The 15104-nt window shown below is 33.4% G+C and overlaps 10 protein-coding genes across 10 annotated transcripts, besides 2 other annotated features; 4 read left to right on the forward strand and 6 right to left on the reverse strand.

Moving 5' to 3' along the window:
- Nucleotides 1-377: 377 nt before the first annotated feature.
- On the reverse strand, nt 378-1945 carry TVAGG3_0532200 (gamma tubulin complex protein family; the record flags this gene model as incomplete). Its single annotated transcript, XM_001581987.1, has 1 exon — nt 396-1922. One exon carries the CDS (start codon nt 1920-1922, stop codon nt 396-398), a length of 1527 nt encoding a protein of 508 aa, XP_001582037.1.
- Nucleotides 1946-2118: 173 nt separating this feature from the next.
- On the forward strand, nt 2119-3420 carry TVAGG3_0532210 (protein ubiquitination; the record flags this gene model as incomplete). Its single annotated transcript, XM_001581988.1, has 1 exon — nt 2119-3420. The coding sequence occupies one exon, from the start codon at nt 2119-2121 to the stop codon at nt 3418-3420; it is 1302 nt and encodes a 433-aa protein (XP_001582038.1).
- A 45-nt stretch (nt 3421-3465) lies between these two features.
- Nucleotides 3466-4974, reverse strand: TVAGG3_0532220 (ankyrin repeat and SOCS box-containing protein 4 family; the record flags this gene model as incomplete). The annotated part of the gene is made up of 1 exon (XM_001581989.1): nt 3466-4974. One exon carries the CDS (start codon nt 4972-4974, stop codon nt 3466-3468), a length of 1509 nt encoding a protein of 502 aa, XP_001582039.1.
- A 96-nt stretch (nt 4975-5070) lies between these two features.
- On the reverse strand, nt 5071-7827 carry TVAGG3_0532230 (ATPase activity, coupled to transmembrane movement of substances; the record flags this gene model as incomplete). The annotated part of the gene is made up of 1 exon (XM_001581990.2): nt 5071-7827. The coding sequence occupies one exon, from the start codon at nt 7825-7827 to the stop codon at nt 5071-5073; it is 2757 nt and encodes a 918-aa protein (XP_001582040.2).
- Nucleotides 7828-9476: 1649 nt separating this feature from the next.
- Nucleotides 9477-10572: a mobile genetic element.
- Nucleotides 10573-10744: 172 nt separating this feature from the next.
- Nucleotides 10745-15104: part of a mobile genetic element that runs on past the window's edge.
- Nucleotides 10951-11277, reverse strand: TVAGG3_0532260 (uncharacterized protein; the record flags this gene model as incomplete). The annotated part of the gene is made up of 1 exon (XM_001581992.1): nt 10951-11277. One exon carries the CDS (start codon nt 11275-11277, stop codon nt 10951-10953), a length of 327 nt encoding a protein of 108 aa, XP_001582042.1.
- TVAGG3_0532270 (protein of unknown function, DUF4107 family) lies at nt 11425-11952 on the reverse strand (the record flags this gene model as incomplete). Its single annotated transcript, XM_001581993.1, has 1 exon — nt 11425-11952. One exon carries the CDS (start codon nt 11950-11952, stop codon nt 11425-11427), a length of 528 nt encoding a protein of 175 aa, XP_001582043.1.
- TVAGG3_0532280 (uncharacterized protein) lies at nt 12178-12726 on the reverse strand (the record flags this gene model as incomplete). The annotated part of the gene is made up of 1 exon (XM_001581994.1): nt 12178-12726. The coding sequence occupies one exon, from the start codon at nt 12724-12726 to the stop codon at nt 12178-12180; it is 549 nt and encodes a 182-aa protein (XP_001582044.1).
- TVAGG3_0532290 (uncharacterized protein) lies at nt 12752-12946 on the forward strand (the record flags this gene model as incomplete). Its single annotated transcript, XM_001581995.1, has 1 exon — nt 12752-12946. One exon carries the CDS (start codon nt 12752-12754, stop codon nt 12944-12946), a length of 195 nt encoding a protein of 64 aa, XP_001582045.1.
- TVAGG3_0532300 (protein of unknown function, DUF4106 family) lies at nt 13108-13955 on the forward strand (the record flags this gene model as incomplete). Its single annotated transcript, XM_051237626.1, has 1 exon — nt 13108-13955. A coding segment is annotated over one exon (848 nt), but the record flags the coding sequence as incomplete, so codon positions are not given.
- Nucleotides 14386-15000, forward strand: TVAGG3_0532310 (uncharacterized protein; the record flags this gene model as incomplete). Its single annotated transcript, XM_051237627.1, has 1 exon — nt 14386-15000. One exon carries the CDS (start codon nt 14386-14388, stop codon nt 14998-15000), a length of 615 nt encoding a protein of 204 aa, XP_051095451.1.

Raw genomic sequence — 15104 nt, forward strand, 5'->3', positions numbered from 1 at the left:
TGATGCCATTGAGAAAAATTACTTTAATGAAAATCTTTTTTTTTCTTAACAACAATTGATAGCCTTAAAGAAACAATGCCACTTCAAATGCAATTGTATATGGTGTAAAACCCTCCAATTCTAATACCGGAAAATATGAAAGGTTTTGCACCATTAACAATTGCAACACAAATGGACTCATAAGAAGTTCTAAAACTTCTTAATTCCTAATAGACAAATGCTATTGTATATGACTTTTTATCTTAGAAGAAAGGAGTAAAACTTCTTCGATATCAATGTGAAAAATATCAACACCTCATCATTTTGTAGCATATATGATGTATATACATCACTGTGTAAAAGAAATAAAGATAAAACATTCTTAAATATCTAGACAATTTAAACAAAAACAAACATTATGCGGTTGAACTTCCAATAATTCTTTCAATTGTACGAATAGTTTCAATTCCTTGTTCTGATCCAGTGTTGAGGGTTTCAGCAATTGTTCTGATATCTTTATTAACTGTTGATGAGATCTCAAGCAACTGATCAAGAATTTGTTCATCAGTCTGTCCACTTGTATCTATTCTAAAACAAAGAAGACCTCGAGTATCAACAATTGCTTGTTGAATGGAATGAACAGCTTTGAACAGATCTTCATTATCTGCAGGGAATAAACTTCTTAGATTTGTTATAAACCCATTAAATTGGGCTTTAAATCTCAAGTAATCTGTGATTTTTGATGGATCTCGGGAGAGCATTGCCAAACTTGGAACAATTATGGCAAAAACTAAATGGTCTTTGATAACTTTGACCAAAGACATAATTTTTGAGATGAATCTGAATGATTGTGTCTTCTTTTTCATGATAACCCATAAATCTTTGAGAGATTCATCTGTTATTGATAAGGAATATAAGAAATGGGTTAGATCTGAGATGAATTGCTGATGTTCTTGGGTTACAACCATGTCGAGAGGAGGTTGTAAATTACATTTAAGTGTAAACTTTGGCCATTTCAGTTCTGGAACTATCTTTACCTGGAATCCAAGCTTCTTTATAACGAAATCAATGTTGTAAGCTGTGGCATTAGGTAACAATAGACGACAAGAAATAATTGAGGAGTAATCTGAACGTTTTGTAAATAAAAGTGATAAGGAATCGTAATATTTTGGCCATTGCTGCTGTAATCTCTGAGCAAGAAGAGCTGACATCACATGAGAAACAACATTGATCCATTGCTCCATTCTATCGAGACCAGGAGGATCGGTCTTATCGAAAAGATCAGGACAGTCTGATGTAACGTTAACAATAAGTAGTAGCAAATCGGAATTTCGTTTATCAAGGAAATCAGCTGATTCTGTGCTTGAATATATGATTCTATTATCTTTAAACTCAAATATATCAGGCAATTTTTGATGAAAATATAAGTATCCGTCAAGTTGAGCAATCGCAACTTGATGTAACGAATGTTCTATAACGCCGAGCTTTTTATCTATTGGTGGTGGCGAAGTAACTACATTCTCGTGTATTTTGTTGAGCATTTGCAGTGGTTTTAATGAAATTAATGGTTGAAAAATTTTATTAATGTATTTGAGCTCGTGTTGGAATGGTTCAAGATGTGCTGTCAAAGCAGTTATTGTTGTTAATAAATCATCGCATATTTGAGTATCTGCTTCTAAGATAGATGTACGGTATGAATCTAAATAACTATCTACTGAATCTAATATTGCTTGTCTATATGGATTTTCTGTTTGTTCTTCTGTCGCTTCTTCGAGTCTTTTAAATATTTTGCCTAGTTCTGCAATTTTGGCAATCAAAGCACCAGATCCAGGCGGAAGGAGTTTTAAATCGATTGCTGATATGCCTGTTTCATCTGTTCCCCAATTTAAATCACTCTCGATTCCAAGGCCTTCAAGTAAAATCTCTCTAAGAAGGAAAGTCATTGATAATTAAAAATTCGAAAAAGTGAACGTTTAAAAATTCAAATTAACTTAGCATGGATGATTTTCATTAGATGACTAATGAAAAATAAATGTTTAGAGCAAATCTAAAAGAATGAAAGTTCCCTGGGTTTTGTTACGCAGTTTGGGAGAAATTCTAAAAATTTTACGTTGCGACTTTTCAAAAACAATTTATTGGATGAGCCAAGGTCTTATTCTTGATATCGATCACATTGCGAACAATATTCAAAAATATATCGATCAAGATAATTTTTATGATGTGATTGATTCAGATATTATCCCTCAAGTTTTCGAGAAAACAAATCTTAACTCAAACGATTTCAGAATACTTCTTTCTCAAGGCAAATCAAAGTATAGTACAACTATGCTTTATAAGTTTGCTCGTAAATGCAATGTTTTCATTAATTCATTCCAAGATGCGATTAATGTCCTTCAAATCTACAACAATCTTTTTAAACTCAAATCATCACGCTCATTAATTGATTACTTTGAGAAATTCAATGGAGAAAATCAATCCGATTCCAAAGAAATGAGGGAATTAAAAAACAAGATTCAAAACCTCGAATCAAAGTTGTTTGTTATGGAAAAAGAAATCAATGAGTACAGAATGAAAGAAAATCAACACAAAAATGAATTTGCAGAGATTTCTGAATTGCGTTCAAATTCAGATTTTGATTCAGTTTACAATTTCCTTAAACAACTTTCAGATCAAGGTGATAAACTGAAAATGTCCATTTCATGTGCAGTTGGATTAAGCGAAAAGAGGAATTTAGAAGAATGTACTCCACTTCTATTAGCATGTATTAAAGGAGATCTTCAATTAACAAAATCTCTTATTGAAGGAGGCTGTGAAAGAAATTCAATTGAAACAAATGGAAATAATTGTTTACTTCTAGCATCATTCTATGGACATCTTGAAATTGTAAAATATTTAATTAATATTGGTTATGATAAGGATTGGTGCAATAAAACTAATGGATTTAATGCAATTATTTTTGCATCACAAGAAGGTCGACTTGAAACAGTTAAATACTTGCAAAGTATTGGCTGTGATGTCAACTATAAACCATTTACTAGTGCAAGTTGTATTTATCTTGCATCATATAATGGTCATCTTGAAACAGTTAAATATCTTTTATCAGTTGGAGCAAATCCTAATGAGAAATTGTATAATGGATTTTCTCCATTAATTGTTGCTTCGTCTTTTGGTCATCTTGAAGTGGTTAAATGTCTTATTCAATGTGGATGTAATAAAAATGATAAAACAAATTGTAATCAATCTGCACTTCATTGTGCAGCAAAGAATGGCCATTTTGAAGTTGTTGAATATTTAGTTTCAATTTATGTCAATCTTAATGACATAGACAGTGATGAAAAGACAGCACTTGATTACGCAACAAAAAGGCAATACGAGAATGACAACTACAGAAAGATTGTCAATCTTCTAAATCGATCTGGTGCGCAATATTTTTATCAATAAGAACATATTCAATTTGAAGAATGAGAAGCTTCTTATGTTGGAACATTATATTTTTGCACCATGTGAAAGAAGAACTTCGACTGTTTCTTTAGAAATATGTTCTGATGCAATATGAAGAGCGGTTTCTCCATCCTCATCTTTTTCATCGATATTTGCACCATGTGAAATAAGAAGTTCGGCTGTTTCTTTACAATTTTCTTTTGCTGCAGTATGAAGAGCGGTCTTTCCAAAATTATCTTTTTCATTAATATTTATACCATGTGAAATAAGAAGTTCGGCTGTTCCTTTACTATCATGATATGCTGTATAATGAAGAGCTGTTTCTCCATTATTATCTTTTTCATTTATATTTGCACCATGTGAAAGAAAAAGTTCGGCTGTTTCTATACAATTCCAATGTGATGCCATATGAAGAGCTGTTTGTCCTTCATTATATTTTTTATTTATATTTGCACCATGTGAAAGAAGAACTTCGGCTGTTTCTTTAGAATTATATTCTGATGCATGATATAGAGCGTCTACTCCATATTTATCTTTTTCATCGATATTTGCACCATGAGAAAGAAGAAACTCAGCTGTCTCTTTATAATTTTTCTGTGCAGCAATATGAAGAGCGGTTCGTCCATCAACTTTATCATTGATATCGGCGCCAAGTGATAGGAAATATTCGCAAAGGGATGGTATGTAAAGCAATGCAGAATAGTAAAAACAATTGTTAATATCATTAGTTTGATCAAAATAAACTAAAAGGGATTCAAGATTATTATACTCCCAACATAATGACAAATTGATCTCTATATTGTGCTCATTCATCAAGAATGTAACAAAATCAATGTTGTGTGAAATAATTGCATATTTCATGCAATATTTATTTGGTTCTTGATATTTCAAACATTCGCTCATGATCTCTTGATTTCCTCCTAAAAACGAAAATCTCAGACATGTTTCAGTTATTTTTGAGTTAAATTTCGTTCTTAATAACTTGAAACAATCAACTGCTCCATGGTAACAACATAATTCAAGTAATGAATATCCTTTCTTAAAGTGTGGATATAATATACTGATAAGTCTTTCGTCTTTATCAAATTCTCCTATTTCCGTGGATTGGATGAATCTTTCTAAGTCGTTATGCATAATTGCTCTGTAAATTGTATTTTCTGAATGAATTTCGAGATTTTCTGAGTTAAATTCTTCGAAATCATCATATTTGTCTAATTTAATTCCATATTCTTTATAAAACAAGAAGTTAGAAATAGTTAGAATATTGATGACCTCTTTGACATGATATTCATCAGATATGAGTTTGGCAAGAGATAAATATGACTTTGTATAGCGATTATTATACGGGATAATATTTAAAATATCTCCCATAATCCTTTTTGGTGGGTATTTCTTTGAATCAATCAATTCTGTTTTGATCAGTTTGTAATTTGAGTTTAAATCTTCTTCATTTTCCGTTTTTAACTGATACAATGCATGATATAAATCGGTGTGGTATTTCCATATGCTTCGCAAAGTGCTGTATTTATTTTGGTGAGTGTCTTGATCCGACATTAAAAAAATGTTCTAGTCAAAATTTTGAAAATATTTAAAAAAATTCTATAAAGAATTAATAAAAAATAAAAGTATAGATAATCTTTATTCGATTAATTACATTAATGTGCCTTCGTCACCTTCAGAGATACGAACAATTTCCATGAACACCTTTTCAAGAGATGAAGATGAGCAAGTGTAGTATGAGTAACCATTACCATTTCTCTTACCCTTTTCCATCTTCTTGAAGAGCTTACCTAACTCGATTGATGTAGCAGGAACGTTGTAAATTCTTGCAACTGGACGATTGATAGAAAGAACAGCTTGTGGAATATTCTCCTGGAAGAACTTATCAACAAGCTCGCCTGTCTTATCTGTTTCGTCGTTAAGCTGCATATCAACCTTGTAATCTGTACCGAACTTAGACTGAAGATACTGTGGAGAACCAACTGTATAAACGTTACCCTTAATCATGATAGAGATGTTATCGCAAAGAGCTTCAGCTTCAGAAAGTAAGTGTGTGCAAAGCATGAATGTCTTCTGGCCTCTGTAGTACAAAATCATTTCGTGAACCTGTCTTCTAGAAACTGGATCCAATGTAGCTGTTGGTTCATCGAGAAGAATGATCTTAGCACGACCAAGGAAGGACAAAGCAATAGCAAGTTTTCTAACATCACCTTCAGAAAGTTCTCTAATTGGAGTATCAGCGAATGACTCTAATTCGAGAAGCTGAAGTAATCTCTGGCTGTTTCTAGCTTCGTGTTCTGGACTCATTCTCTGGAGTAATGAGTAGAAGTGGAAGTGCTCCTTGATTGTCATATCCATGCAAAGGTGTGTGTTGAACTGTGGGCAGACGGCCAATAATGATGGATCGTTTTCGACCATAATATCCTTACCGTTAATTTCGATTGTACCATCAGATGGTGGTAAGAGAGATGTGATCATGTTGATAAGTGTTGTCTTACCAGCACCGTTAGCACCTAAGAAACCGAAGAGGGATCCCTTCTTGACACCAAGAGAAACCTTGTTAACAGCTGGAATAGGCTTGCCTTCTGTATTGAAGAACAATCTGGAAACATTGTGAATTCTGACAGCGTAGTCTGTTGTGTGTTCAACTTCATCTTCCATATCGTGGGCTTCCTGTGTAACTGGGTGTTTCTTCTTCTGTTCATCGAAGAAGTCATGATAGTCACCGAAGTTGGACTTAGCAGCCTTTCTCTGAAGATAAATTCTCCATTTCTCAATGAATGTAAGGATACCACCATAAAGAACGATATCAATGAAGACATAGAGGGAGTATGGTTGAGCAGATGATGAGCTCTTGAAGTAGTACTTAAGGCCTTCTGTGTTGTAGTTGTAGTAGATGAAAACTTGTTGCATGTAGCCTTCCATAAGAAGTGGTGGGAAGAGACCGTAGATCCAGCCGCACCAGTCTGTCTTCTTGATTGAACTGAGAGGATCGTTGAAATCGAGTGTAACAAGTGTGACAATGATTGGGATAATAAGGAGAATGATGTTAACAATGAAAGCGTTTCTTGCAGCAGAATCGGCGTTTGTGAAGAGGAATGAAAGAACATAAATGTAAAGGATCATTGATGGACCGCAGATCCAGATGATGTAGTATGATTGGCCGAGGTTTTTTGAGAAGTTTGGAATGCTGCAGACAACGAACAAAAGCCAAACTAATGTAACTTCGATTGTCCAGATGATGAAATCGAAAATGAATGTGACAACCCAGTATGGAAGGATTTCAAGAGAGCAGGAAACCATATATGCTCTGATTGGGCCTTGGATATCGAGAATTGGTGTAATGATAACTGTTGTAATGATGGATGTTAAACCAGCGGCAATAAGAAGTGGAGCAACGACGGAGAAAACGATATCACGGCCTTGGCCAGCCAAAAGAGAGTAGATAATATTGAAGTTAGCATGTGGATTAAAACCATAGAGTGAGTAGTTTCCCAAGAGATATCCCTTCATTTCAGCCATAAATGGAAGATCCCAAGCTGCTGGTACTGTTGGTGTTGTAAGCATGGCGTATTCAAGTCTGTAGATGTTAACATAGGAGATAAGTGACTGGTTTGAGAACAAAAGTGTGTTGATACTCATTGACATTGTATCATTCCAAAGCATTGTCAAGTTGTTGCCACCCTGAGGGTTGAATTCTTCTGGGAGACCAATACCAAGAGCAACAAATATGCCTTCCTCTCTGCATTTTGATGTGAACTTGTTAGCATCTTCAATGTTGTCAAAGAGGTGTATAACAGGATCGTGGCCAGTATCATTCTTAAAGATTTCTGTAAGAACGTTGATATATTTCTGTTGGAACGGCTTATTCGTAAAGTTATTCTTATAATCTGATGCAATAACAGCTAAATCTATGGCTTCGAATGGGTAAGCTGTGAAGTTGTATTTAATAAATTGATCTTCGACGATGGAATCCATAAGAACTTTAACGATAATAGCTAAGCAAGAAACGACCAAAGTAACAATGATGTTTGAGATAACAGAAACGAGGGATCTCTTGACGCCAATCCATCTTCTGTAGAACATAGCCTTGAATTGGGCACCAGCTGGTGAGTTCTTCTTATCATTTTCTCTTTCTTGCTCTTCATCCATTTCTGGATTAGCAGCGATAATGTCTGTTGTTCTTCTTTGTACTCTAGATGATCTTGGTGTTTCACTTGCTCTTGGTGTAGCAACTGGAGCTGGTTTTTCTTCCTTTGGAGCTTCTGTAGCAGCTGGAGCTGGTGGTGGGGCAGGAGCTGGAGTTGCGTCTTGAGCTTGTTCTGGAGTAGTAGTTTGTGGCTCTGGGTTCGGGCTAGGTGTTCCTGTAGGTACTACAGGAATGTCGGACGCTTCGGAGTCAGACATTTATTTATTTATGATTATGTTTGAATTAGCGGAAATTGAGAACGAAAAATTTTATTCAATCCTCTCAATTTCATCGCATAAGGCTAAAATAGTTCTCAAAAGGCTACACAGAATTGTAGATCATCTTCATGAAAATAAGCAAAAATTGGATATATTATGCATATAGAGCAATAGTTTCGAAAAAATTTTTAATTGCTCTGAAAATGATCGCCATTCAAATCGATCGCTAAGTTCAATGGGTTCTGAATATGTTGGGATAAATAGATAAAATAATATGAATTGCATTCATATATAGTCTAATTATCCAATATATTTTTTTCGAGTTACAAGTTAATCAAAAAATTGAGACCATTTACGATGAAAAATTGTGAAGATGAACTTTACTTGCTAAAAATTTGAGCAATATTTATATTCTAAAACAAGGTTTATTGCATTTTACAAAACATTCTTCAACAAATCTTGATTCGCAACTAATTTTAGCTATATGGCAACTGTTCCAATAGCAATCACATAAAAATGCTCCCATTTAAAAGATTTTTTGCTTTATATTTTGATTTTGGAGAAATACCTTTCATCTGCAGTCTCAAACTGCTGTAAATTAAAGCTGACTTGCCAAAGCCTGTTTTCGTTGGTTCTTGTTCACAGAAACTAACGCCTGAACAAACTGCAAAGCAATGGGCTTAATTATTTAAAAATCGCAAACTTTGAAAAATTGACAATATTTCAAAACGCAAATAAAATGATAAATACTTGCTGAAAATGACTTATTTATTTTCTAAAATCCGACCATGAAATTTGATTGAAACAATTGAGGAAAAAATGCGAGAAATCATTTATAAATATCAGAAGACTGATATTTTCTCAAGAAACTGATTTATGATTTGACAACAATCCAATAATTCCGAAAAATTGCCGCAAAAAACTGACTCTTTAATCCCATTAATATTTGCATTGATAAATATATTAGATCTATAGACTTTTTCTTGTTTTTGGTGTTTTACACTCTTCTCTCAATATTGCAACAATAAATGTTTGGCCTTACAATGAAGCACACAACTAGAACTTATAGTTCTAGCGTAATACAATTTATAAAAAGTATGCATTCAGCTTAATATAATCAATTTTTTCTGGAAATTACACCATAGTATATGAAATGAATCGTTAACTATTGTATTAATGAAATACATCCTATTTCAAAGTAATGAGCAGCTCATCGAGCAATAATTTTTAATCTGAAAATTTTTGTTGGTATCTTCAACGGATGCTAAGTATAAGTTATAAAAGACTAAAATTTGAAATCACATGAGAAAAAAAAACTCTTCTCAAACATGATATTGAAAATGTTTGATGTATACCTTTGTTTTTATCAAAGAATAATCGTTCTATTATTCAACTGTAATAGCGATATTATTCAATGTGTCAAAATAATTATTTCAATAAGTAATCCTCGCATTTTCTTTGAATTTGCTAAGAATGACAGGCAAACCATTAAACCCGGATGTTGGAGTACTCTTGGAAATTTGATTTTGAAAATATATAATTATGAGTATCGAATCGAAAGATGAAACATTGTACTTCTATGGATTTCTAACTGTGACTTTGAATGCAAACATCATGTTAATGATGAAAATAAGTTTAAGTAATTTAAGGGTCCACTGTAAGGCCAAATAAGGTCTATCGTCGTCCCAAAAATATTGCTCGAGATGGTGTTTTACTAAGGCCCAAAACTTAAAAAAACACAAAAAAATTAACTTTACTCTTTTGAGATCCTTATCAGATATGCATCAATTTGATGCAGTATCGCAGTTCAAATCTGATTTTTTAATGTAGATGTACTCTAACATCCTTTAAAAAATGCAAAATGATATTAATTAAGCTTTTCATTTCTGTATCATACACGAAACAAAATTGTTCATTATACTAAAATTTATCAAAGTTTGATTAATGAAAAAATAATATCTAAATTTTTACATTGAGTCGGCTATTGATATGGTTAATATTAAATCTTGTAAAAATTGGCATTATCCAGAATAATACCCACTAAAATACACAATTTTTTTTTAAAAAATTTTATCAATTGTTATGGTATATCTTTATGATAATGAATAAAATGCTTATTTTTCATAAGTAAATACATAATTTATGCTTAAACACAAAAAATAACACGAAAATTTTTGGCCAACATATCTAAACTAAGGATAATGGTTTGAATATATAAACAATAATACTTTGTCCAGGGAATTAAATTTGTGCTATCCAATTGTCAATTCTTTGAATTTTTTTTAAATGCAAGATATCCCGGCATTAGCCTCAATAAATATATATATTATGCATCATAATATTAGTTTGTAATGGCATTAAAGCGAAATTCCTAATTTCTTCTCAATTAAATTCCTTGAAAAACATTGGAATTAATGATTAGAAATAGGTCAAAAAAATTCCTAATATAAAACTTATACTTAAGATAAAATTAAAATTCGAAAATATCTATTTTTCAAAACACGCATCCAAAAGCGAAAAAATTCGAAAAAATCATGTTCTTATAAAACTCACTGATTTTGCAATTTTTATGAGATTTGAAGTGATAGAATATATTACCATCTTATTGAAACATATGCTTCATTGTTGTATTCACATAATATTAATCAGAACACTAGGAAAAGTGTATTTTCGAAAAATGACGATAACGATTATTTGCAAATCGCCTCTCAATTTTGAGAGACTTTCAATTTTTACAGTGGACCCTTAAACAGATGATTTTATTCATGACACATAACAAGGAATTCCGAAGCACGAACCATGTCGTCAACAACATAATGGCTGAATTTTTCGATTGACTTTGTGATTGTTGGGATAGCAGACTTACCTGGGATCTTAATTTCACCGATCATATTCCTGATGGCCTTGTTTGAGTTAGAGTTAGTATACATATCTTGTGTACGGAGGCACTGCGAGCCTCCTTACCCATTATATGTGAATTTGACACTTTACAAAACCGTTAACGTATATTTTACAACACAAACACAAACACCAACTTAACCTTAAATATTTATAAAACCGCCAACCACTTCACCTCACTAACGTTTTCACAAACGACTTCACTACTGTAAAAAATAAACGTTCTCACTTACAAAAGTATTGCAACTCCTCCCATTGCTGTGCTTCACACAATACTTCATATTCTTCAGTATCGCTGCTGTCGCTCCAATCGTCAGAGTCAAAGTCACTGTCAAAATAAATGTTAGTAAGTTTTGACAAAGCTAATGAAACACGTTTACCGTTTGTATCGTATGCTTGTATAAACTTTCCATTCTTCATTCCTTCATAAACGCTCAAACTAACTTTACCCTTTCTCCCTCGTATCTGATAGAATGTATTTTCACGAGGAACGAAGAACAAATTCTTGAACTCATGACCGTTGTAGTTTGTTATCTCAATAGTTTTCGTCATTTATATAAAAATAAAATAACAAAAAATAAACTTAAAAATTAATGATATCACCACCCTCACACGTATGAAAACATAGCACAAAAATAAATTTAGGTGAAGTGGTGAGATCTCACCTCTTTTTTCACCTCTTTTTTCACCCTGTTGAATTCATTGCTTTATAACTCTCTTCCTTGGTTTCTTTTTAGTTGCTTTCTTCACGTCTGTCTCCAACTTGACTGTCTTTCTTCTTCGGCCGTAATGATACCAGTTACTTCCACCAGTCAATGGGTCAAATGGTCTTTCGTAAGGGTTTCCATACATTCCATAGGGACCATACGGAAGAACTACTGGTGGAGAAGAAACATTTTCTTTAGTTCCATCGACTCTATTTAAATGCATTGTTTCACCTTTCATCTGGTCATTAAAGTCTTTTGCGTGTTTTGCAAACTCATCGTCCTTTCCTAAAGCATTTTCTGACTCAGTCGCAACCAAATTGGATGCTTTATTTATGAGCCCTATTTTATTTAATCTTAACTTCTTTGCAATCCAGCCTCCAATCTTCCCTTTATTTGCATCTAATGTCTTCGAAACCCTTCCTCCACTCATTTTATTTACTGCGTCATAAGCTCCAAATGCTTTTGCTCCAAATGCTAATGCTTTTGTTCCCATTGCGCCTAAAGCTGCCCAAGCTACCATTTACACCATATTAAAATCATCTCTCTTCAATATTATCTAATAAAAGTTCTCGTTACTGGAGAAAGTCAATGAAACATAAGCGTTCTCACGGGCTTCGCCCTCACCACTTTGCGGTCTATCTAACTTCTTTCTTATCTCATCTATACGCTTCAAAATGTCTGAACAATTGCTAACATCTTCTACAACAGTTATTTCATCATGAATGACCTTCAAGAACAAGCTCATTTAATATGCTATTAAAATCATCTCAATAATGAGTCCATCCTTTCCATCTTTAGGTAGCACAACATCTTTCATTGAAGAAGGTTCGACAAGTCTTATGTTAAACTTACTGACAAAGTTTGTTATACTATAATGCTTCGGCGGCGAATACATGTAGTTTGAAAGACATAATATAGATTCTTCAGCAAATTCACTTATACTGGATTTTATAACAATGTTCTCACGAGACCAAATACCACCAATTGACAATCTTGTAAGCAATCCTGCTGAACCTTCTACTGTAAACGTCGATGGTAACATTCCACGAAGGTCATCTATTGACATCGTTGAGTCACTGTATTTAAATATTTTCTTAAAGCAATCGTCATTATCTAACCATGCAATAGCTTTGAAGTTTTCATTCGAATATACATCTGCTTCATTAAATGTAAAACCTGACTTCTTTGCAGAGACGACTTTAAAATCTATTGAGTTTGTTTCAAAATTATATGCTATGGTAACTTCTGAAGGTAATGGATGTCCTTCCGCAGTCAGTTGTTCTCTCACTACCATTTGAAGCTTTGTATTAAAAACTTTCATGTCATCTCCTGTATCTAAGTTCACATACACAGCAACAGGAAAACTATCTTGCTTCTTTGTTTCATCATTATATCTCAAAACATTAAAGTTCTTCAATAATATTGTTCTTCCTGCTGGAATACTTCGAACCTGTCTGATTTCAATAGCTTTCTCACCTCCTACATACTCTACCCAGTGTCTTGGATATTCATAAGTATACTGACTTTCTTGAATTTTGGTTGGTTTCATCATAACATGTTCATAGTATATCTTTATACTCTTGTCAGTTAGACTCGGTGCTATGTTCTGAATATTTCTGACTTGCATTTTTAATGGAGATAAATGAAGCATTTAATACATGACGTAGATGAAGACATGAATGAAACTACAGACAAACTTAACTCTTCTCTTATTCTTCCTTTCAGTAAGGACTATGAGTTCTGTTCAAATGGTGTTTATTTCTATTGTGGAAAGATGGGTTTAGGTAAGACATTTAACCTCATTCGTCATATACTCATAACAGAGCGTTTAGGTCAAGATTCATATTATGACCAAATCATTATATCAGCAACTTCAGACTCTATGGATTCAACAGCGAAAACATTTATGTCAAAAGTTCAAGCCTCTGTCGTTAAAGTTCCAGACAGTGAACTCATTGAATTTCTTCAACGTTACATTCGACGTAAGAGAAAATATTATGCCATCGTTGAATTTATACAGTCAGGAATGCAAAAGACTTCAGAAGAGATGGAAAGAATTATTGACAAACACCACTTACGTCAATACTCAGGAGTTTACGATATGAAACGACTTACAAACTACATTCTATCAAAACTTTCAAAATACCCCTTCAAAAAGTATCCTTCAAACACTCTGCTCGTTTGTGACGACTTCGCCGGAAAAGGTTTAGTGTCAAAACCAGACTCACCATTAGCTAACATCATTACTAAAGTCAGACATTACCATTTAACTGTAGCAATACTTATGCAAACATGGAGGTTTTTAGCTTTAAACATAAAACGTCTCATAACTGACTTCGTTATCTTTCAAGGTTTCTCACGCTATGACATTGAACTCATTTGGAAACAGTCAGGTATAACATTACCTTTTGAAGAAATTTGGGAAGCATATAAGTCTCTCATCTCTCCTCGTTCATACCTTGAGATTCATATCATGACTAATACCATTAAAGTCAAAAATATTCCATGGGAACGACCAACATTGTTTTAAAGTTTAACCTTCAATTGACTGATGGTAAACAAATTCCATGCATCTCTGTCGCCATTTCTGTTAATATTTTTGCTGTCATTCATATCATCCACTTCTCCATCCGTTAGCTTTTGAGGATATGCGTTAGAATAGCTGTTCTTAAATGAAGGCTTTTCACCTTTGAGAGCATAAACTCTATAACTTTCTGCATACTTTATGTTTGAACCTCCTGAGCCATCATTGACATAAATTTTTATAGGCTTCCACCCTTTGTTCATGTTCCTGCTTCTTCCCTTAGCTCTTTTGTTCAGTAGTTCTACATCTTTATACACAGCTCCTGTCTCAGTGAATTCAACAATATTTTCATTCGTTAGCTTTACATTCAAACCCTTGTCGAGTATATTGTTCATTTCATACATATAAAAGGTTTTTATTCTATATGAAATGAGAAGCAAATCCATCTTAGCTGGTGCCGTTAATGTTCCAATTGAACCAACATCAAATGTTGACTCGCGAACGACAAACAATATTGTCATAAAGAACTATAGTTCAGAGTGTTTGAAAGAACCAGAACCAGAGCTGAAATCTGTGAATTTAAACACAGCTTCAAACGCTAACGCTACATCAGATGTTAAGTTAGAGTATCCACCACTGGACCAAATTCTTTCAAGAGAAGCCAACGACAATCCTTACACAAATGTTCAAACAAATCCTTCAGATAACGTAGACCATTACCTTCTTCAGTTATACCAAACAATTTTACTCAAAGACGATAAGAAGCTTTTGACAAATCTTATAAGCAAGAACCAAATAATTCTAACAAAGGAGGACCTTGAAAATGTTATCTCACGAATAACAGGGAAACAATGTGTCATTGACTATCTCGACCCTGAAATCGAATGCTGTGGTCAAACTCCACTATTCATGAAAATAGGTAACATCCGCATCATTGAAACACCAGGAACTACAGGAGTTGAGTTTAAGTATAAATATTCGAACGAGTATACAAAACTATCTACTGACTATAAGCTTTGTTTGAAATATGTTTTAGTAAATTAAAGCAGTCAGGAGGGCTCTTTGAGCCCATCTTGGCGCTTTGCGCCGTCAGTCAAAAAAAATTTCAAGTTAGCAATTTGTAATATCTATCCAAAACTTCTTCAACA

Source organism: Trichomonas vaginalis, chromosome II, assembly GCF_026262505.1.
Source record: "Trichomonas vaginalis G3 chromosome II, whole genome shotgun sequence".
Lineage (NCBI taxonomy): Eukaryota > Parabasalia > Trichomonadida > Trichomonadidae > Trichomonas > Trichomonas vaginalis.